Source organism: Miscanthus floridulus, chromosome 9 (assembly GCF_019320115.1).
Source record: "Miscanthus floridulus cultivar M001 chromosome 9, ASM1932011v1, whole genome shotgun sequence".
Classification (NCBI taxonomy): Eukaryota; Viridiplantae; Streptophyta; class Magnoliopsida; order Poales; family Poaceae; genus Miscanthus; species Miscanthus floridulus.
The window spans coordinates 77,890,907-77,915,563 of NC_089588.1; the positions used below are offsets into that span (position 1 = coordinate 77,890,907).

General features: G+C 49.8%; 1 protein-coding gene across 1 annotated transcript; it reads right to left on the reverse strand.

Annotated features, from left to right (window-relative positions):
- Positions 1–12,811: 12,811 nt before the first annotated feature.
- On the reverse strand, positions 12,812–14,802 carry LOC136482207 (3-ketoacyl-CoA synthase 20-like). The gene is made up of 2 exons (XM_066479444.1): positions 13,975–14,802; positions 12,812–13,777 (listed from the first exon to the last, which is right to left on the reverse strand). The coding sequence occupies exons 1-2, from the start codon at positions 14,733–14,735 to the stop codon at positions 12,988–12,990; spliced, it is 1,551 nt and encodes a 516-aa protein (XP_066335541.1). The 5' UTR covers positions 14,736–14,802; the 3' UTR covers positions 12,812–12,987.
- Between the last annotated feature and the right edge of the window lie 9,855 nt (positions 14,803–24,657).

Consider the following 24,657-nt stretch of genomic DNA (forward strand, 5'->3'; position numbering starts at 1 on the left):
ATTTCTTTGGCATCATAGGCAGCAAAAAGAATTGAATTCAAATGCTACGGTTCACCAAAAGCATAATAGATCAGTAGTATAGCAGTTCAAAATTCACCAAGTGTAGTATAGCAGTTTAGTTGAATTCAGAGTAGCAGCAGCAGCAGTAGTAAGACAATAGTGGTAGAGAGAAATAGGTAGTAGGTAATACAAGTATGCCTGATAATAATAGCGGGGGCGACGGCGGCCCTCGGTGTCGGTGGCTGGCGCTAGGGTTCCGAGGACGGGGCCCAGCGTGGAGGAGCTCGGTGGCCGGAGCAAGGGTTCTGGGGATGGGGCCCAGTGTAGAGGAGCTCGGCAGTGGTGTGAGACTTCTCAGTGGCCGGCGCTAGGGTTCCAAGCACGGCGGCCCTCGGTGTCAGTGGCCGGCGCTAGGGTTCCAAGGACAGGGCCTAGTGCGGAGGAGCTCGGCGGCCGGAGCAAGGGTTCCGGAGAGAGGAGGACGGGGGCGGGGCATGAGCATGGGGGAGGTGGACGGCGGCGGGGGTCACCGCGGAGGAGCTCGGCGGCGGGCATGGGCATGGGCACGGGGGAGGAGGATGGGCACGAAAGACTTAGAAACTTTGGGCATGGGCACGGGCACATATATAGCCACGGATTAACCGCTGCGGGCAATATAAGCCGCCCGCCGCGGTAAATGTTTACTGCAGCGGGCACCTTAGACTGCCCACCGCGATTAATCTATTAACCGCGACGGGCGCTGTTACGTGCCCGCCACGGTTAATATTTTTGCATTTGCTCATTCAATCTAACACTGATATTTATTATTAGTCTAAAACTTATTTTTGCATTTTGCATTTGCTGTGTAGTAGTAGTAGTAGAGTAGTGTTGTGTAGTAGTAGAGTACATGTGAGTAGTAGAGAGTAGTATTAGTACAATAGATAGTAGTAGTAGGTTGAGTAGTACTAGTAGAGTAGTATTGTATAGTAGTAGTAGTAGATTCAGTAGTACTAGTAGAGTAGTATGGTTCCATGATATTAATAATAAGTTACAAAACTTGTCTTCAATAGATCGAGCTATATTATTACATATATGTCTCTGGGATACATATATCATTTTGGTGCAGGTGCTTTCACCGTCCTCTTCTCACCGTTGGGGTGGGCCCATGGCATCATCCTGGACTTGTTGAATCGGTCCTCGACGGCCTTGATCTTCTTTGGATGATCGGTAAAAAGCTCGAGCTCTGTGTAGTTGTTGTATTGTTCGGGACTCTGCACCCCATCAGCTCCCACAATCTACTACTTTCCAGACACAACCACATGCCTTTTTGGGTCCTCTGCATATATATAGTAGGCCACTTGTGCGACATTGGTTGCTAGTACCCAAGGGTCATCTTTGTAGCCGATACTTTTGAGGTCCACGGTGGTTAGCCCATAACTGTCCACTGCTACCGCATTCGGTTTGACCCACTGGCAACAAAAGACGGTTATGCATAGGTTTTGGTCGTAGTCAAGTTCCCATATTTCTTCGACTTGCCCATAGTATTGCCTCCTCTGGCCCATGGACTCTTCTTCGCCCTCGTATCGAACACCGCAGTTCTGTGCTGAGCTCTTCTTGTCCTTGTCTTTCGTGTGGAACCTATAGCCCTGGACGTCATACCCTTGCCACGTGGTGATTTGGCTGGATGGGCCTAACACAAGCCTCTTAACGGTCTCCGTATCTTCATCAGGGCATCCTTCAAGGGGTATGTGTTGCTCTTTGAGCCACTCTATGAAATTGCTCTTGTGATGGTTCTAGACCCATGCCTCCATGCGCTGTCTGTCATTAGCGACGCGGATCTCTTCCAGGTGCTTTTCAATGTATTTCTCCATGCTCACTAACTGATGAAGGATGCTGTAATGAGCTTCTTGCACCGTTTGGTTTGCCACATCGGTGCGTACTTTTCGGCCTGTGCACCCCATCCCTGAGGTTTTGCCTTCGTGGTGATGGACAGGCAGCCCAATCACCCTCCCATCTCTTATGTACCTCATACACCAGTTCACGGCCTCCTCCGTTGTGTATGCCTCGATCATAGAGCCCTCCGAGTAAGCACGGTTATGGACATATCTGTTGAGGGTGGACATGAACTACTCGTACGTCCACATCTAGTGTAGGTACACGGGGCCCAGTTGATGGATCTGATCGACCATATGCATCATTAGGTGTGGCATAATATCAAAGTAAGATGGTGGAAAGCACATCTTGAGCTGGCAAAGGGTCTCCGCGATGAACTCCGTCAGGGCAGGCAGCTCAACCTTATCAATGACCTTCTGGGTGATGCAGTTAAAGAAGTATGACATCCGTGTGATGACCATCTTCACGTACTCTGGACGGATAGCCCTAATCGCAATTGGTAGGAACACCGTCAGCATGACGTGGCAGTCGTGTGAGTTGTAGCCGGTCATTATGAGGTCTTTCATGGAGACCAAGCTCTTGATGTTGGAAGAGAAACCAGTCGGCACCTTGATACCCCTAAGCAACTTAAGAAAAGCCGTCCTCTCGTCTTGCGTTAGGTTGCAGGCCGCACCCGGGATATCGACTTTACCGTTCTGAGGCGGTCCCGGGTGAAGGTCCGGCCTGATGCCCAGATTGACAAGATCCGTCCGTGACTTGATACCATCCTTTGTCTTGCCCTTGATGTCCAGCAGGACACCGATCGTGCTTTCAAAGACATTTTTCTCTAGGTGCATGCAGTCGATGGCATGGGGTGTATTCAGTGTTTTCCAATATGACAGGTACTTGAAGAAAATTGACTTCTTCTTGAAAGGAACGGTGGCGGGGACTTCCTCCGTCTGGTCCCGCTTTCGCTTCCTTGTCTGCTTGGTCCCCTCTTCAGGCGGCTTCTTCTTCTTTCCAAACTCCACCTGATCCATGTCCTTGACCATCTCATACACCTTTGTCCCCCAACTAGTCTGCGTCGGTTGATCACGCTGCGGCTCATCCTGATTGTCAAAGTATTTGTTCATAATACTTCTTCTATACCTGTGATTTTTGGCGAGGAACTGTCTGTGCCTCGTGTACACCATCTTATTGGATCCCTTAAGGTAAGTGTAGCAGGTCCCGTCGATGCAAATTACATAGCCGGTCTTCCCTTTGATCTGCCCCGACAGTGAGAAGAGACCGGGGTAATCGGTGATGGTGACAAAGATGATTGCTTTTAGTGTGAACTTCTCCTTGCGGGATGCATCCACCATCTGGACCCCAACATCAAATAGTATCTTCATTTCCTCCATGAACGGCTCTAGGAACACATCTATATCATTGCCGGGCTGCTTCGGTCTGAAGATAAGCATGGTCAGCATAAGGTACCTACGCTTTTGACATAGATGGGGAGGTAGGTTGTACATGGTGAGCATGACGGGCCAAGTGCTGTGCGAGCTGCTAAGCTCACCGAACGGGTTCATCCCGTCGGTACTCAGCATGAACCTAACATGCCTGGGCTCCTTGCCAAACTCCGGGTAGGCCTCGTCAAAATCCTTCCACTGCTTGCCATCGGATGGGTGCCGTAGCTTGCCATCGTCTTTCAGGCGGTCAGCTGACGCATGCCAGGACATGAGCTTGGCATCGTCCGGGTTCCCGAATATTGCATGCAGGCGATCGGTCATGGGCAGGTACCACACCGACAGTGCTGGACTTTTCCTATGCATGTAACCCTCTTCTTCATCGTCCTGCTAAGCCGAGATCTGTTTGGCCGCACTGCTCTTCTTTGCCCCCTTCTTGTTCTTCTTCAGACCACCCCGCAAGCATCCCTCGTCTTCTGCATCCACGTGACAACTAGCATTTTTCTTGTACCGACTAAAGCCACAGTGCGGACAACTCATCAAATTCTCATACTCATTGCCCCGATACAGGATGCAGTGGTTAGGGCATGCATCAAACTTTCTAAGCTTCATCGCCACTGGCCGGATCAACATCTTGGCCCAATAAGTATTGGCGGGCACCTTGTTAGCCGTTGGGTACGTGGTGGCAAGGTAGCTTAACAACTCATTGAAGCTAGTGTCAGACCAACCATGACGAGCCTTCAACATCAACATATGGAGGTTAAAACGGAGCGCCGTGCACTCCTTCGGACAATCGCCGCCGTCCTTATAGAGAGGATCAACTGCCGCCTGCTTCAACTCTCTGAAATTCTCCAACCACTTTGGGCAACCCAATACAACGTCGTCTTCATCGAAATGTTTGACTAGATCTTCAACAAGCTGCACATCCTCGGGTTGGCTCACAGTATCCTGACCATCCCCACCGTCGCCGGCTTCGTCGGCCATGTCTTGCATTAGATCATCCACCATGATGTAATCACGACAACTATTGTCACTGTCGGCTGGCGCAGCTGCTACTGAAGATGATGAAGAGCCGGGTGCTCCTAAAGGATCTTTATTCACCGGTGGTGCTATCGTCGTCGGCGTCGAAGAGCTCACTCTAGATGCACCGCCACTCGCACCAACTCTTTCGCCATGAAATGTCCAGACTGTGTAGCCCTCGACGAAACCATACATGATCAAATGAGTTTGCACCTCGCTGTCTTGGTGGGCTTTCAGGTTCTTGCAATGAGAACATGGACATATGGTTGTCATCCGCTTCAGTCTCTCACGGTGAGCTTTACCAGCAGCAATAAACTTCCTTAATTCAAAGAGGTACCGCGGATCATTCACTCTATCGATCCGGTACATCTATTCCGACCTATCCATCATTCCTGCGAACATTATCCGTCACAATCAACATTAAATAAAGAAGAATTAGGAGAAATTGATGATTTTTACGTCCAAAATCATGAAAAAGAGAGGAAATGACGATGTGAAAGATGAAGCATGCTCTACTTTTGCAACATATGAAATATCCCGATCTACTTTTGCAACATCCACATGAAACAATTGCAACATACCTCAGAAACATCTAAAACACTAGAAACATACTCTTGCAACATTCGCTTTCAAGCACAACAACTACTTATTGCTTGGACGAATGGAGGCTCGGTGTAGGGCCGGTTGCGTATACCACCAGCACGCTGGAGGCGGCACTAGTGGCAGCGATTTGCCGGCAGATATCCACGTACCCTGGCGAACGCTTTCAAGACATGGAGGGAGGCAAGGGGGGCACAGAGGTAGCATGGCTCTGGCTAGGTAGAGGGTCACCAGGGACGGCTCACCACGGTTATTGTCCTATGGCCGGACAAGTGGGTAAAATTGGTTACTGTCCTATGGCCCTCTCCGCGCGTGCGTGCAGCAAGCATTGAGGGAGACAGAGCGGCCCGACAAGAGAAGGGAGCGTGAGAGAGAGAGAGAGAGAGAGGAGTAGGCACATTGGGCTCCGCGGGCCCAGGAAGGCTAGCGTTTGTGGTAGGGCACGGTGGAGAGGGTGGCCAGCGCGGGCGATGATTAGGAAGTCGGAGTGAGCGATGCCGTGTGAACAAGAGAGAAAAGCGGACGAGTAATATGGATATTTAGGAGAGAAGCTTGTATGTTCCGTGGATTGAGGGATGTGAGGCTGTTAGGCCACCACGTTGCGTCCAGAGATTAGAGCCGTCCAGATGGCCTAATCCTATGATTCGCTATAATCTCATCCACCCGGGCCGTGTGTGCACATCTTTCCCGTGTCCTGTCCGCACTACTGGTCGCCAAGCGGCAACTCAGTCAATATTGTGCATACGCTGCCAGCTGCATCCAAATCGTCCATGCTTCTAGCTTGTTCTTAGGGTAGCCACTTTGTCAAAATAGGAGCATTATGGAGGCGGTCATTATATACCAATTCATAGCAAAGGCCAACCAGAGAGCTATGACCTAGCCATATAGAATAGAATAACATTATTATTTTTCTCACTCTCCTTACTCCTACCACGTCACGTCTTCAACAAGCGTCACCGATCAACACATCATGTGGCTGGTCCAGTATTACCCATGAATACATACTTGTCAAGCATGACGGATAGGATACGATTAGATATCGACATCATAAATATGTGATTTGATTATTCGGATACAGATACGGATACGGTATCGGATGTTGAATATCCGGACTCGGATACAGATAGATCTGAACTCTAAACGGATTCAGTCTCGAATATGATCGGAAAATATCCGTACCGTTTTCACCCCTAATAGCAAGACTCATTTATATTACAATAAAGGCCTGGAGCTTAATTATTTCTCTACACAAGTTTCATTGGCATGAAAACACAGCAGCTAGCAGGGCAGAAGATGGCACGCATCATGATTTAAGGTCTCAGTACAATGGGCGACAAGGATAAAAGAGTACAGTAGAGGAAAAAATGGTTACCACAGAGTACAACGGCAAAACAAACTAAACATGGTTCATATAGAGAGGAAAAATGTCAGCCCACACGACGGTACAAGCCATGGAGCTCACCAACATTTTCAAGTATTAGAGAGAACAAATCATGGTAATCAATGAGAAAAACTTTGCAATCTCTATCGCGAACGGCATGTTAGTACCAGGCCAGCTGCCGACGGGCTCATCATCCACCTGACTATGATACCGATTTTCTACTAGCACTTGATCACTACCCTGAGGCCAGTTTCCCTATACCGGAGGATCCCAACAACCCAATTTTCTGCTACTAGCAGCAGTATTCTGTATGCCTACATTGGCATTATCTAGTCGCCATCCCAAGTAGTGCCAAAGGGGCATCCTGCAGCGCTCCTAGTTCATTGGCATTACCTTGCACAACGATCCTAGACAGTGCCAAAGCGGCATCCTGCAACGCTCACAGTTCATTGGCAATCACATTAACATTATGATCATTCAGCCTAGGCAACACCAGTCCAGCATCAAGAGGATCTGCCATCTGATGTTGAAAGGGTAGCAGAATAGGAACGCCATCACCCATAATGACATTGTTCCTAGTGCAAAAGCTCCTGCAACATTGCCAAGTGCATTCCTAGCCACACCCATATGATGGTTCCCTCCTCCCATCACTCCCTGCTTCAATCCTAACTGACCACCAAGTTGAAAATCTTCCACCACCAAGTTTACTCTAGCATAATTGGACACGACAAAGTTCTGAAATCCAAAATGTCGCAAATTCTGGTTCTCCATAGCTTCATTCAGCACATCTTGTTAGTTTATTTATTTTTCTTCAGTATTAACATGCTATAGAGGCAGCTTCCCCTCGTCTGGTCTCTTGCAGTTTTTTTTTGCTAATATAAGGTTGATACTTCCTGAAACTTAAGAGAAGTAGATATACCAAACAATTCACATGTGGTTTCATAAAGAGAATATTACTAGTTCGCCAATATAACCACTTGACATCGAAAACTTATTTAGATTCAAGCTTAGCCTGATAGGAAAATGACCCATGCTAACCAACTATCCAAATAGAACAAAATTGCCTAGCCTTGAAGATTATTTACTACCAGACCTAAAAGACTCTTCCAGACTCCGAGCAGAGCTTCATTCTAACTCAATTCCCACTACTAGCCTAGCTACTATGGTAGAGCTCAAGGATGAGCTTGATCTTTACTGGAGAGTGTTGCTTCTTGATAGTCATGCCTTCCCCATAGCTCAACACCCCTATTTATAGTGTTCAGGAGCTAGGGGTACTTCTAGGAGTGAGTGGAAGGTCAGTGGAGAGGGGGGGCATTGGGCGACGCCTAGGGCAACTGCTAACCCCTTGGATCCATCGCCTTCCCATCCAACGGTGATGGAGAGCTCCCTGATAGCGGTTATCCCTATCCTAAGGCGGTTGGAAGGTCAGTGGGGTGTTTGAGTGGCTTGTGATGGTCTCTCCAATTCAAGAGAGGTCCATCCAACACCCTTGGATGCCACTGACTCAAATCAACAGTTGAGGGGACTCCTAGGTGTGCTTCCTTGCTCCCCCCACGGATCAGTGACATGCCAGGGGGAGTGGAGGCATCGGGCAATGCTGTGGTGTGGGTCCTAGCCTAGTGGTTACAAGAGTCTCAGTAGCATCTTAGATCCTAAGTTCTGACTCCCTCTAGGAGTGAATTTTTCAGGATTTAACGGTATTGTGCATTCAGTGGTAGACGATGTTCTCGTCGATAACGAGGCACCTGTCGTGACTTCGTCAATCTCGAGGTTTATCAGCCCAGTCTTCAAAGATGCTCATACGACTAGGGTTTGCGTGCGTGCATTCATAGCAGTGAGTATGTGTGTATTGTGAGTGTCTGTGTTCTACTGTGTAATTTGAAAAAAAACACTAATTACCAGCTAGGCAATCTACGATGAAACAACAATACTTGCATGTTGCCGACTCTCATCCCTAAACACGTGCCCCAGGAGATTTAGCGGCGCACACCTTGTTCCTAGTGTTCCCCTTCTTCCCCTGCTCCCACTATTCTTCTTCTTCCCCGGCCATCCCCGCCCCCACCCCTCGACCACCGCCTAGGCCGCCGGCGACCACCCAGCCAACCGCCCAACCCCATCTGATTGACCCGCCCTTCCATAATCCCAATGGAGGAGTTCACTGGTGACTCCTCGCCCCTAGCGCCAGCACCGCCCAATTGGTTATCTCCCTCTGCTTGCTCGGTGGTGCCGTCTCCTTGCTCACCACCCCTCAACCCGCCACCATTGCCGAGTCAGCCGCTACCCTCAGGCCCCTCTTTCTAAGGCCGCTGGCCACAAATGGTTGCAAAAGTGAAACCCTAACCGCCGCCACTGCCGCCTCGTCCACTGGCCTAGCCGCGGCGACCTTGCTGCTGGCCGTTCCGCCCACCACCTGCTCGCTGCCCCTGGCCCCACCCCCTTCTTCCCCAATATCGGCGACGTGTGTGCTTTAAATCTTATCGGCGCACGTGCCCGATAAGATTTGGGGCATGCTGCTATTCATAAAAAAACAATACTCCTGCATACCTATACTGCTGTCTGCTTCAGTAGCATATACATACAATCTGACCTCCAGAGAAATTAATCTAATCTTAAATTTGTCGTGATAATGAACTATAGTGTTTTTTTTAGAATTACACGGTACAATGTAGACGTCCACAACACACACGCACTCACCCCTATGACATACGTACGCAAATCCCCTATGACCACCTCCAAAGGACTGAGCCGACAAATCTCAAGATTCACGAAGTCACCATAGGCGCCTCGCTGTCGACGGGACGTCGTCTACCACTGAAAGCATAGCGCCAATAAATCCTGGAATAAATCTAGAAAAATATGAGCACTCATGCCAAGTCGAGGACAAATCCGGGTGGGCAGGTTTTACCACAAGGATCTTAACCAACTGATGTCCGGTCAGTTCACGAACTATAGTGTTTGTATGGTAGATCAGATTAGCGATAAACCTGCTGCCGGCTGCCAGCGTGCCGCGCAGATCGACCAGGTAGCTAGCCATATCGCAATCTAAGCTAAGATGTTGCCTTGTGGGCTGAGGATGCTAATACTATTGGATATTATGTATGCGTGGTTGTTGCTAGGGTTGGAGCATTAGTCGCTGACCGTCCGTTTGACCAGCGCGACCTATGCTCATCACCTCACTCTCATGCATGCATAGCTCGCCGGCATATATACAGAGGGGATGTCCATGTCCCAGCGGTAGGTTAGGCGGTTAGCCCCCAGCGCTGGCTAGGGTCTACTGATCGACGTGCAACTACCGTAGCTGGCGTGTGGCCGGCATCCGCTGGGCGAATTCCCATTGTAACTTGACGTGCCGTAGCGGTCTAGGAATTCCAGCTGCAGCTTGACACAAGCTGTAGCCTGTAGCGGTCGTCCTGGGTATCTGTTCCTTGGTCAGGGGCGGTCAGACGGTCACGCTCAAAATTCATCCGTCTCGTAATCTGGCCCCAAACGCTCTGGATGGCTCCTATGCTTCACCCTGATCGCTGACGGGTGCCAACCAAACGACACAAGAATTTCAGGCGTCCTTCTCTTAAACTAGTATATAGGAGTGTAATACTGCCAGGATTCAACCGTCAACCAATTTACCGTTCTAAATTAGCTCGGGGTACAGCGAATTTAATTACACTGAGGCGTCCACAAATACGTGCACCTGTTTCTATTTTGTCTGTCAGATACAAGGTTTTTGGCAAAAAAAAAAAAACATTGGCCTTACCATCAACATGAAAAGTCGCAAGAACAGACAAGCCTTAAGTTTTTCAAAACCCAAAGTTTTATCTCAACGTGTCAGACGTATCATTTCTCGCTAACTGTCTACGTCATCTCCCACTAATACCACATCAGCCAAAAACTTTCAACTTAATAATGCAAGACATCCACATCACCTCCACTAAGTGTATTTACTATTTTTTTTACGCGAACTACGGAGGAGAGAGCTTCGCCACCTGGATATATTGATTTATCATCAACGGTCTCGTTTTCAGGAAATGAGGCAAAAACTCTGGTTGTCTGGTTAATTTTAGAAAACCGGACTAAAACCAATACAACAGCCCCAGCACAAGGGCTAGATTGTGGCATGTCCACAAATTACACCAAAAAAGAGAAAGAAAATTACAACACCAAAGCACAGGAACTCTTCGATGATGCCTCCAAGGAGGTGGATGATGCGACAACGTAATCATCGTCAGCCAAGCAACAAGATATCAGCCGCAGAAGCTTGGCAAGGCTTTCCCCTGAGTCTTATGCCAAGGGGTTGAATGGGTCGACCATGCGGACGTAGCATAGGAGGTTCTTCAATGACGCCTTCAAGAAGGAGATCCTCATCGCTGGCCCATACTAATCTGAGCTGAGCTTTCGCTCAGAACCTATGGCAGTGCTCCCTTTGAACCCACATCTAGGGGAGGTGCGTGCACCGACGAGCGTCTGCGTCTGAACAGAGTGGTGTACCGGTCGCCGCCACACTGCACGGAGCCGTTGCTAGACTCGCCCGCGACAGTGGGAGGCGCACACCTGCATGTCGTCGCCGCCACACTACGCGGAGCCATTCGGTCTCGCCCGCGATGATGGGAGGTGCGCACTGGTAGTGCCAGTCGCCGTCACATCTCGCGGAGCCGTTCGGACATGCCCACGACGATGGGAGGCGCGCACCGGCAATGCCAGTCGCCGCCACACCTCGCGGAGCCGTTCATAGACTCGCCCGCGATGATGGGAGGCGCGCACTGGCAAGCCGTCCGCGCCTAGACGGAGGGGGTGCCGATTGCCGCCACACCGCGCGAAGCCGCTGTTGAACTCGCCTGCGACCATGGGAGGCGCGTAGTGCGCAACGGAAGTACCAGTCGCCCCCACATCTCACAGGGCCGTTTCTAGACTCGCCCGCGGTAATGGGAGGCGCGGACCAGCTAACATCGCCCCACTCTTGTGCCCAAGCACCTGCGCGCCACCACGGCCGCACGTTGACCAGCTTGGCCGCAGCTGCCTCGCTCCCCACGGCCAGCCACTGGCCAGCTAGCCACGGCCGAGGCCGACGACGATGCCCGCTGCCACCCCCCGTGCCCAGGCGTCCGCGTCCGTCACGACCAGGCTGCGCATGGCCGTGGCGCCCAGGCCTGCATCTCACTGCAACCGCCTTGGCAACGACCGGCTGCGGGCCGATACTCGCTGCCACGCCGCCGCCTCTGTGTCAGCTACCCACGGTTGGGGTCGGGGCCGGCGCCGATGCCCGCTGCCGCGCCGTCCTGCACCACGCCAAAGCCTCTGCATCCACCACGAGCAGACCGCGTTTCACAGCGCGCTAATACCCGCTGCTGCACCGCCGCCGCCCTCCCTAGGCATCTGCACGTCCTCCGAGCCCCACCCTCTTGCCGCAGATCCGACATAGGAGAGGCCAGATCCGGCCCTTGGGAGCCGGGATCCGCCTCGCCGTGCATCGTAGCCATGGCCGCCGGAGAAGTGCAGGGAGGAGGAGGAGGGAAGAGGAGTGGTTGGGGTGCTGTCTCCGAGAGCTGGCTGCGCTAGATCCGGCCACAGGACAGCCGGATCCGGCGAGGGAAGCGTTGCGGGATGGCGGGAGCGAGCCGCCACTAGCTATCGCGTCATGGTCGCCATCGGTAGGGAAAGATAGAGGAGGAAAAAAAGAAGATGATGAGGAAGGCCCCGCCGCCGCCATCCTTGCGGCTGCGCCACTTGCGGCAGCCTGCTCCGGCGGCGGCGAGGACAAGTGGCCGGGGAGGATGGCCTCCGACGGCGGCGAGGTGAGGAGCCGCCAGAGCTACCCTGGAGAGCGATGCGGGGGCTGAACAATCCTCCTACTGTCTGTCTGCATTTACTATTTTAATGTATAAATAAATATACAACACGTGTATATATTGTTATTTGATTTGTTGTTCCAACATCTTATAATCCAATGTAATTCTTTTAGTCTTTTATTGAATTCTTTCTTTACTATGCCCAATTTTGATAAAAATTGATGCAAGAATATGTAGGTCTAACTTATACATGGAAAACGATCTTAATTTTTAAGATACTCTCACAGTAACGTGCGAGGTAGTTAGCTTATTGTGTGATCCCAGCAGCTCACCTAGAACATGTACATGTGAGCTTTCTTGAAGTATATACATTAGTTCGGAAACGTTTTTTTTTTTGGGTCGCTGGTGAAATGATCTTTGGATGACTAGTGACTAGAGAGAGAGAGAGGTGAATAACCTAATTAAATTTTTCTAGCAAAGTACAACACTACTAGACAAGACAACAAGGAGGCTCTAATATATAACCACTACTTCTAACTATATCAGGCTCACCCTACCGTGGGGGGCCTCCAATCCCAGCAACTCAGTCAGAAGACATGCAAACATTATATTATCCACGTCACGTGCCACGCAATCTAATAACATTGATTTATAATAATTTATTTCTTTGCAAAACTAATTATATATATAGTCTAGTTTTATTCTAAATCATCTGCAATTCCCAAAGCACCGTGTGGAATATGCTTCTAGTATATATTTTGCGGTCGTTATTTCTATGCCAAATCAGCTCTTCCTATACGTTATTATCAAACCTATTATTACGCAACCGCCACACGCCTACAGCCTAGAGTCTTGGAGTTCCTGGCCGACGAGACTCGTGTCGTCGCACCCGACGCCGCACCGACAACTACGTCGTTGTCTTGGGCACCTCAACCGGAACCCAGATCTCCTCCAACCATGGATTCCCGCCGTCTTTCACCTTCGCCGGATCGATGTTCCGCAGCGCTCGCCCCACGGCGCTGTTGCGCTTGAACCCAGAACCAAACGCGATCTGCCACGCGCGGTGGCTGCGCCGCACCCGGCCCGGCGCCTCCGTGTACGCCAGCTCGTACCAGAGCGAGCTGCTAGAGGTGTTCCCCCAGCGGTAGAGCGTCATCCGGGACGGCTCCATGTGCCAGGCGCTGAGGTTCAGGCTCTTCTCGATGGTGTCCAGCACCGCCCTCCCGCCGGCGTGGATGCAGAAGTGCTCGAATGCCATCTTGAAGTCCCGGACATAGGGCCGGATGCTCCGAACGCCGAACACCTTGCGGCCGACGAGGGACGCCAGGAACAGGATCTGCTCCGATATGGGAAGCACCAGCGGGCCCAGCGTGGTGATGTTGGTCCGCAGTGCCTCGCCGGCCGCGGCCATGAGGTCCTTGGAGAGCGCGACGCCCACGCGGCCCGTCTCGTCCTCCTCCTGGAACACGCACCGGTACGCCCGGTCGTCGGCGCCGTGGTGCGTACGCACCGTGTGCTGCAACTCGTACTTGGCCCGGCGCCGCTCCGCACGGCGGTTGGTCAGGAGCACCGCCGCGCCGCCCATCCGGAAGAGGCAGTTGGACATGAGCATGGAGCGGTTGTTTCCCCAGTACCCGTTAAGCGAGAGGATCTCCAGGCTCACCACCAGCGCGTACGTGTTCCGACTTCCGTTGCGCCTGCAGTCAGGAACCCCGAACCCATGCATATGTATATCATCGTTCTGAGGTCAGTGTTATCAGTTATCACACACACTGACACGACTCAGTTGGACTTGGACATTCACCAAGCAGCTGCTATCGTCATCAATGATTCAATGGCAGCTACGGCTGCATGGATTGCAGTCACTGCACTGCGCGAAGCATATGCAAAGAACACGGATTCAAAATCATCGATCTCCCGAGGCAAAAATCGGTTACCTGGAGCAGCCGCTTGGCGATGTAGATGGAGCTTGTAGTGGTTGACGATCACGGCGGAGAGGGACGGCATGGGGCTGAAGAGGCCGCAGTTCACAACGACGATCCCGATGTCCCTAGTGTCGACGCCGGTCTGGGCGAGCACCTTGTCGACGGTGCCGAACATGACGGCCTCGGCCTCGGCCTCGGCGCGGGCCTCCGCCATGCATGGGTTGGGCGGCGAGTTGAGCAGGGCCTTCGGCAGGTATGTCGCTGGTCCCAGCCCCGACCGATCAAGGACCTTCTGCTGAAACAGCAGGTTATCGTGGGTGACATCGCCGCTCGCTTCGGCCTGCCGGATGAAGGTCTCCCTGGTGACCACGTGGTCGGGCCCCGGTTTGTAGCACGCGAAGTCGAGCAGGTACACGGCCGGCCGGCGGCGCGTGAGGTAGACGGTAGCGAGGACGGCAGCGAGGGCCAGGACAGCCGTGTTGAGGGGCGGGTTGGCGGTAAGCGGGGAGCGCGCGGACGTGGCGAGGGAGTCTGCTGGGCTGCAGTGGCGGGAGAGGCGGAGCAGGAGTGCGGCGGCGACGGGCGCCAGGAAGAGGTAGAGCGCGTAGGAAACGACCAAGTGGTAGCACAGCTTCAGGCTGCATGTCCGGTGGAGGGCTTTATGGATTGTGCCGCTGGTGGTCGCTGTGGTTTCTGGCTGTGGCTGGCTGCTCATTGTGGCCGGCAGCATGGTGGTGATGAGGTGGGTCGACACTCGACAAGGCTAGCAGGCGTGGTCGTGGAGAGGAGGCTCGCGAGGTGGGGATCGAGCGGGTTTGGAAGGTGGTGGTGGAGAGTGGACGTGCGTGTAACTGTGTGTGTGTATATATATAACTTCATTGTCAAATGTCAAGAGAACCGCAGGACTCTCTCAGTATCTCTCGGTCCCTAGGGTGTCCACGGTAGTAGTAACAATCAGTAAAAATGCCGTGCGCCTTTGGCATTATGCGATGGCCAATGGCGCTGAAGCGCGACCGTACTGTTACGGACACTGCGACACGTACAGAGGCTACTAAAGCTGAAGCCGGCGTAACAAGTGAACCCCAGGAAGAGCAGGCGTAACAAGCAACCGAAAAGCTGTGCTGTTGAGACAGCACCAACTAGGCCGGGTGCATAAAGGATAGAGATCTTCTTGGAAGGCAAGATAAGAAAGAGAAAACATGACAACCACTACTACACAAACTTTATTGGAGGCGGACGTTTTCGGTTTCTCGCGGCGGACAAAGCCGTCCGTCGCGGTCTAGAGGCCACGGTAAATCGTGGCTTAACTGCGGCGGGCGGCTTTGCCCACCGCGATTAACCGATTTACCGCGGCGGGCGGTGTAACGTGCCCGCCGCGGTAAATTATTTTACCGCGGCGGATACCTTTTGTAGCCCGCCGTGGTTATGTTTATTAGCCGTGGCGGGCTTTATTATTTGCCCGCCTCGGTAAATTATTTCTTGAATTAAAAAAAATACAGCAGACATATAAATTCAAATTCAAATCACATCCAAATTTCACAGATTAAACTTAAAAAGTATGCAAGCATTACACATGATATAATATACATATATATACATTCACTTAGTCGTTCTTGTCATCGTTAATTCATTACATTTACATATTAAAGTCGTTATACATGCGCTAAGGAGTAATCCTGCGGACGCATCATCGTGGGCCATTTCCTCAGCCTCTCGTACTCCGATAAAATCGCTAGCGGGCTGTTCTCATTGAAGAACGTGCCCCCTTCAAGCACGCATTTGTCTAAGACAAACTTACATATGTTCGCCTTTGTCTGCTTGAAGGAGTGTTGGGTGTTCTGCACGTCTCTCCACCAGTTCAATCCATTCTTGAGCACCCTCCAATTGCTGTTGTACTGCTTGCACGCCCTCAGGAACTCACAGGCATAGAAGCTACAGGTTTGTGATCCTACCGTTTGTTTGGCACACTGCATGATCGATACACAAGCATTACAACACAGGCATTAGAACGCATATGAACGGAAAGCACAATTAAACCTTTAAAATACTTACCGGAAAGTTGCGTCTGATTTTGATGCGGTTCTTATGCTTAGCCTTAAATTCTCTATTCTTCGATCATAGCATTCAGGATCCTTCACGTACTCCTTATAAGCGTTATACGAAATGTACTAGTATTAGGCAGGGCATTAGAACGCATATGAGAAGATAGTTCAGTCACTTACACTCTGAGGCAATCTTCAAAGGCCTTGTACCCTTTTAAGTTTGGCACTGTCAACGAATCAAATACGCAGGCCCTGCCATCCTGAGGGTAGATGATAAATGCAACCCAGTGACCCTCGAGGCCTTGGCTGCGCCATTGAAACAAAATATAGGTTACGACGAGAAATAATAATACTAGCTAGCTACCCACTTATCTCTACAGGCATGTCTTCGACTTACCCAAAGTGGTAGGCAGCTAGGATACACCCATTTCCCCTGATCTTCTTCATTGCTCCTAGTATGTACCTTGAAATGTTCAACTTCTCATTGTCCATCAGTTTCTTCCTGTGCGTCTCTCTCTGTCGCTTGGTCAAGTCTTTCATGGTTGGATGATTGTCATCTAGGTGGTAACCAATGATGATTCTTTGAGCAATATGCATTGGAGATAGATAGATAACATCAAGTTTTAGTTCCTTGGATATATAGGCCATCAACCTGCAAGGACAAGCCATCGTGGCATATATAAGTAGTCTTGACCGATTCAAAGGCAGGTGATATGTGAAACTCACAATTCATCACTTACATAGAGAACAAGGTGACTTGGGCAATGTCAAGGTCTTGTTCCCGCAGTAGTCTGTACATGTCGTGGAAAACCACGGGGAGCTCTACATCGTTGTGGGGCAAGTGGAAGTACTCCGCCACAACCTTGACTAGAAAACCATGCAGGCCAGCTTTTGCCGCTTCCATGTACCAGAGATGAAACCTCCTTGTCTCCCACCTTTCCTCGTCGACGAGCTGGGCCTTGGTTATCATGAACTTCCCATGCTCGTAATGACCGGGGCAGTCATCCGATTCAGGAAATAGATGGAAAGGTGATCTCGGCCTGGGATAGAAATGTTAGTACCATATTATGGCAAAGAAAAGTTATTAGCAAATTATGCTCACCGCTACCATACCTTTCGAACTCAAGTGAGTATGTGAGCTACCCTTGGTCGCCTTTAGTCTTCGCCGGCGGTGGAGGACAGTGGCTTGTGCTCGCAATGGCAGCAGGCAGTGTCTTTGCCCCCGGTTCCTCCATGCCTCCTGGTCCTTTGCTCGTGCCCTTAGACGGACTACCGGGAGGTGGAGGTGGACTTGTTGTTGGAGGAGGAGAACGAGGGTGAGGGCTTGTACCTCGGGGTGAGTTCCTTCCCTTGTCATCCCCGCCATTGCCTTCGTCATCGCCGTCGCCGTGATCCGGATCATCGAGGGGACAAGATCCGGCAACGGATGGTTGTGATGCTGGTGTCGCCGTCGGCGTAGAAGTCGGCGTCGAGAGAATGATCTCTATGTCGTCCTTGTTCCATAGGACTTCGGAACCCATGGCAGCTCCAAGGATCATTACCCCTTCTACAATTCGATATTCCATTTCAAATTCTTCATATTCGGTCGCATACCATGTAAGTATCACGACAGCATAGTTGGTAGGGATCTGGTCTTGGTTGAAATCTTTGATATCTTCTTTGGGGTGCATGTAACCCTCACCCATGGTCAGCTTTTTCGCCCTGCCGAACGGGATCATGAGGTGGACGCACATGGGTTCCCGAATGTCATCGACGGGGTGCCTTGGGCGATCCTCGATCATCATTTTTTCCATTAAAATTGATCTAGATCTAGATCTAGAGAGAACTCAAGGTGATGGAAATAGAGAGAGGATGGAAGGAGAGAGGGAGAGCCTTTATGAACCTCTTATGATGTCCTCCTCCCTCAAATCCAAGCCCTTCAACTCAAATCAAAAGTTTCCTCAAATTTTAGGGCAAAGCCTCCCCCTGAGTTTGAGAGAGGAAGACCCGTGGAGAAGATGAAGGGGTGGTGCTGTGTATTTGTACAGGCTTTACCGCGGCGGGCAAGATAAAGTGTCTGCCTCGGTAAATCAACTCTTTACCGCGGCGGGCAGTTTAAAGACCCCGCCACGGTAAATCGTATTAACCGCGGCGACGATTCATACCACCCGCCGTGGTAAATAATGATTTCCTGCGGCGGGCAAGTAAGGTGGCCCGCCGCGGTAAACCCTTTTCCCGCAGCGGGCGCCTCGGTGGCCGGCCTCGCTGGCCGGCCACCGGTTAACCATGGCGGGCAAAAGAGGTGCCCGCCACGGAGCCCATTTTGGCCACGCTGCGCAAATTGATTCATGTAGTAGTGAACTCTGTACTCTGATAATCCTGGTATCTGCCACTTGCGTGGTCCCCTGTCTTGCTCGTCCTCCTCTTCTTCCCCAACTCCGATCCAATCCTCTAACATCTGAGACTATGGATTCTCCTCGCGTCCGATCCCAATTCTCCTCTCCCGTGATCGATGGATCACCGTCTCGGGTCTGATCGAGGTCCCGTCATGGAGAATTTTCCTCACTGGTGAATTCCTGTAATTCTCAAACACTTCAATCTGTTCGCGGAGCTTTTGCGCACTATGGATCGTGTGCCAGCACCACTACCTCTCCCACCCCACCATCACCACACTCGTCACCAGAAGCGACTCGGCGCCATAAATCCGGAGCCCAAGCTGTTGCTGGACGCAATGAAGCGGCTCTTTGACGAGCAAGATGAGCGCCTCGACAAGTGTTTCGCCGAGACCGAGGTCAACGTCGAGCGTCATATCACTGACTCCGAGCTTCGCCAAGACGCGTGCATCACCGACAGAGCGCCGTCATGACGACCGTCTTCAAGCTGTCGAGAAGGTGACAACCTCCCTAGCTTCGTGGCGCCTTGTGGCGAAGGGTCTCGTCGACGACTTGCGCCCAGAGGTCGGCAAACTCAATAAACATTGGGACCGAACCGTGCGGGAGCACTCCAACACTCCATCGGGCATCATCCCCATGCCACTGCACCATCTCTAGAGCAGGCCGATCAGTGCCCACTACTGACGCCATGGTTGTTCGGCCAATTGGACACTGCAACGACAACCGCCACCGGGAGAGTGGGTTTGGGGTTGTCACAACCCTGACTCATTCCCGGGTCAAGGGTATGCCCTCTGCGCCCTCTGATCGCTCAATTTCATGGCAGTGCTTATGATTTGTGTCAATCACGCAACAAGCCACGTGATCCGCACTCTTGGCCTATGGGCCAATTACCCAAGTTGAACTTCCCTACATTTGACGGGGAAAATATACGTCAGTGGATTTCCCATGCTGAATCCTATTTTGAGATGTACTTGTTGATACTGTTGTGTGGGTTCGCGTCGCAAGTTTGCATTGCCCTGATGCCGCTGCCCCCTGGGTTCAGTCAGTCAAAGCCCAACTCAAACACGGTGATTGGCCTACCTTTTGCACAATGGTTCATGAACGTTTTGGGCGTGACCAGCACCAGTTGTTGATCCGCAAAATATTCCATATCTTGCAGGTGTCCACTGTAAAGGATTATGTGGACCGTTTCGCTGAACTTGCTAATCACCTAGCTTCATACAATTCCTCCATTGATGCTTTGTATTACACTATCCGCTCTGTCGGTAGCTTGCACGACGACTTTCGAGTTGTCATTGTCGTTCATTGTCCCTAAACACTAGATATTGTGTATACCTTGGCTCTGTTGTAGGAAGGATTTGTGGAGGCCTCTCGACGGAAGGAACCCAAGCGTGATTTCTCGTCCTTTGCCAGGTCGCCGTTCAAGAGCGCCCTGCCGTTGCCTCCACCGCCATCACTTAACAAGTTGTCCAAGCCTCTGGATACTGCTGCCGCGGTGCCGGCCCGGGCTTGTAGCACACGAAGTCGAGCAGGTACACGGCCGGCGGTGGCGCATGACAATACCCCATATCAGCAGAATACCGCCGGTTCAAAACCTCACTTCACTGCTGGATTCTGAACCAGCAGTACCAAACCGACAGTGTTAGGGGTTTGCTATCACTGTCGGTTTTTATAACCGGCAGTGTTTTGCAACTTCACTGTCGGATTGGGACACAACCCGGCAGAGTTGAGTTGATCCAACACTGCCGGTTCATCACACGACCCAACAGTGTAACCTCAAACATCACAGTCGGTTCTTATATTTAGCCGGCGGTGTTATGGTATCAAGCACTGCCGGTTCAGGACGCAACCCGGCAATGTTGGTTCAGGCAACACTGTCGGTTGGAGACATGACCCGGCAGTGACGGCTCGAGCAACATTGTCAGTTTGAACACAAAGCCGACAGTGATGGCTCAAACAACACTGTCAATTTAAGCAGCAAGTCGGCAGTGTTGGCTTGACCATCACTGTCGGTTTGAGGTTTAAGCCGGCAGTGCCATCTTGGCAATTACTGCCGGCTTTGTGCCAACCGGCAGTGATGTCTCGTTCGTATTTTATTGTTTTGTAATTTATTTTAATTTATTTTTTTTTCATTGAATCGGGTTTCGCTTTATATATACTACGTAGACAACAGGTCCATCAACATTAAACATTACAAATGTTACAGTTACAGTTCAAATGTTCTTATGAAGATCTCGATCCCTCAAAATAAAAAAAATTATTCGATAACATGAAGCATGCTTCTCAGACTTCTTACAATAGTCTAGCGATTCGCTCTGGCCCATACTGATCCTTGAACTTCACGGATTTTGCAATGGAAAAAGTTCCCTTTTTTCCCAATACCTCGGCTAAGATGAATTTAGCCAGCTCCGATTGCACTGCGATGAACTCCATGTCTAAGAGCCTTTTATGTTCATATTTCTTGCGCTGTCGTTCAAAAAAGATGGTATCCAAAGAGGAATCAGGAAATCGTTATGTTGAATTATTAAAGACATAAAAGAAATGAAGATTATACACACCAATTTATCTACATCATCTGATTTTCTGCTGATGTAGCGAAGCATTGCCCACATCACATAGAACCAGCATTCATTGTTTCTTGCCGGCTATTTTAGGTACCTCCCCACCATTTCGACAACCTTGAATGGGACGTCCGTCCCACCGAAATGTCTTGTCCAGACACTGTGTCACATTAAAAGGGAAAATATTAGAAAGCGTTATGTGTGATTAGAAAATAATATGTTAATAGGATCGCTTACTAATTCAGCACTTCAACCAGTGGATCTAGACATTTAAATAGTTTTTTCTTCGAGTCCCACACCTCGATCTAATTTTGAAGATTGACCACGATGAAGACGAAATGGTCGCTGCAATCACAGAATCGTAATTATCAAATAATCTTAATGAAAAAAGAAGCATAAAAATAAAAGCCAAGAACACATACTCGCAATTGTAGGTTAGAAGTATGTGGGTTTTCTTGTGCATCACTAATTCATCGAAAATAGCAATCAATCTCAGTTTTAGGTCTTCCACGTCACATCCATTGAGGCCTTTGCATGTTTTCTCATTGACTCGGTTGGGGTCCAAGAAGCCTATGTGATCCCATCTGCCTTTTAGTGCGCAAAATTTTGCTATACACCTACATAAAATCATAAGAAGTGCTCAAAAGTTAACAATTTATATCTCGAGAGAATAGTTAATTATAATAGCGTGCGTGTAGGGTACTTACATAGTCCACAACATCAATATCTGTGAATCGAGAGAGCGTCTCTGGTATAGCTGGAACAAGCACTCCCACTCGACATCAAACTTCTCTTCTTCAACATAATGAAAAACCAAAGGATTACGGATAATAACCTCAAAACCAAACTCCTCCGTCTCTGTTGCCTGAGCCATGTAGTATTCATGCAATTGACGCATAAATGTTGTCAATTTATTAACCTCATGATCGGGAACCAAAGGATCGCCTCTTTGATACTTTATTGTTCGTGTTCCCGTCCCTTTTACATCATAATAGATGTTAGCGGCATGTTCCATGGTTAATCTGGGGTTGTCTTCGACGTACTTCTGTATATTCCTCAAATCTTCATTATGTATTTCGTCGGCTATTGTTGTAGCGTACTTCTTCTATGTTTGCCTTTCGAATTCGGTCTTTCTCAACTTCTCAGGAAGTGAGGCACATAGATTTAGAAAACTAACACAATCTTCCTTGCTGATGTTTGTTGTAAATTTTGCTTCCATCAAGTTTGTAATGCTGCCACTGAACGACCTTTTGTTTTTTTGTTGGTCCACTGTGGGAGCATTAGTGACCGAATCCAAAGACCTTTTATGTGACTGTGATCTTGTTTTCCCGGGACGAGGAGGAGGAGGAGGAGGAGCACGACTACGAGAATTCTATTTTCCTAGGGCTGATGAAGATGGAGGAGAAGGAGGAGGAGGAGTCTTCTCTTTTCTCTAGGCTGATGAAGATGGATGCTTATGAGGAATAGAAGGAGACCTCTGTCTTCTCAGGGGTGATGGCATGGGATGAGGAGGGGAGTGATCTCTATTGGGAGATGGTGAGTGATCATCGCGGGTGGGCGAAGACTCATAGTCATCCTCATCATCCGAGGACAATTGGTGGTCAAGCTTAATGAAGCACTTGCGCCATGCCACTTGAGAGCCCTTGTTTTGACCAAGTTTCAACCTATCTTCGGCTACGGGGTACTCAATGTGTATCTTGTTATACTTCTTATCCATTATTCTATCAATTGTGACCTGAGCGTACCCCGGTGGAATTGGGCGGCTATTAATGGTCCCGTCTCCTATAGGCCAGGCCTGGCCGAGCACCACCTTATCTTTTGTCCATTGTTGGTGGATGTACAACCTGACATTAACAGGTTCAGTGATGTCGTCCAACGGATGAGGCCCATTCGCTTCTTCTTCATCGAGCGGGGTCGATCCGCAGCTGCTGCGACCCCTAAACTATGGGCTAAAGGTAGTAGGAGTAGGGTCTTGTGGTATCTCTGATTGCCTGGACTCCAAAATTTGCTTGACTCGTGCTTCAACGGCAGTCTCAATCCATTTGTCCATTCTATCTTCCATCTGTTGTATTCGCCTCAAACACTCTGCCTCCTGTTCCACTCTAGCCCTCGAGCGGCTCTGGTAAGTGTGAGATTCTTCCTGGAATGCTAGCTTCCAAGGAACAACACCGGTTCCTCTAGTGCAACCGAGGTGCTCCTTGTTTTCGACTGCTTGGGTGAGCACGTCTTTCTCCCTATTAGAAGTGTGAGTCCCTTATATCACCTCCAAAGTTACCTTGGATATCCTCTAGATGAGGTTGTTCATGGGTTGATTTGTGGAGCTGAAGCTCCCGTCCTCGGCGTGGCGTACCTTCCTCCCCATATAGTATATTACCGATGTTGGCTCCCATTTGGCGGTCTCAACCTCAACGCCTTGCTCAGCGAGGCATTCCATCTTTTCACGTTCTGCTACAAATTCTGGCATCTTTCTAGCGTAGCCATGAGAGCCAAGATGATGAGGATTCATCGCTTTCTCTGAGTTCGCCTTATTCTTCCTGCTCAGTTCCAAGTAGTCATCAGATAACTTGTATTGCTTGAAATCATGCCAAAACTCCTTCTGCTTGGTGTAATGTTCACCATCGAAATCTGGCTCTTTATTTTTGAGGATGAATTCCCTGTACAATTTCCCCTTGAAAGTCTTGAAGCATGTCCCCATGGTTTCTTTTGCTTTTTTCTTGACTAGCTCCTTGTCATACTCCGCTGAGAAAGTGAAATACTCTAGGATCTTGATATCCCATATGTAATCATTCTCACTTTCGAGAACCCTCCAAGGGTCATCATCTTTCCCAATCCACTTCCTATACTTAATTGGGATAAAGTCCCTTACAAGTAACCCGATGATAGTCTTGTATTTGGTCAAAGCTATAGGCGGTTCGAGCGGATCCCCGAATTCATCGAACTCAATGATGTGTCAGTGTGCATCCCTACTAGTAGTAAGCTTTGACATGCCTCGCTTAGATCTGCCCTTCCCGCTACCCGAACCCTCCGGCTCCTCGGCCCCCAGAGGCTGCTACTAGAGACACCAAGTAAGCTATGACCCTCTCAATTGATTAGCATGTGTTGCTACATAGGCACATGATACCTAAGTTACCTGGCCATCTTGGTCATCTTGACCCAGCTCGAGCAGGCCGGTCGGGGTCCATGGCTGCTCGTCATCACCGCGCTAATTGACAACGTCAACGATTTTTGCATCTTGCGGCTCTTCCGTCCCAGCGATATTAGCCTCTTCTTGTTCCCGATCGGTTCTTTGGCAACAGGGTAACTTGCGACGACCAGTCATGGCTATAACACGATAGTGGTCAATTTTGGCTGCGAACATCTAATAGTATATGTTCATATTTTATATATATATATATATATATATATATATATATATATTAATCAACTAATAGAGGTTTAATGCAAAGTCTAATAATAAGTCCACATACAACAAAGTCTAATAATAGCATATGTTCACCTAGAAAAAATTCATTGTTTGATTGACCACATACAACAAAGTCCACCTACTGTTCTACAAAACTAAGCCTACTTCTTCCAAATAAGAAAAGCAATGACCATAGCCATAAATAAAAGCATGACATCTTTCCAAGAACAGGGAGCAATTCTCCTAATCTTCACATCTCCGGTGGGTGGCTTCT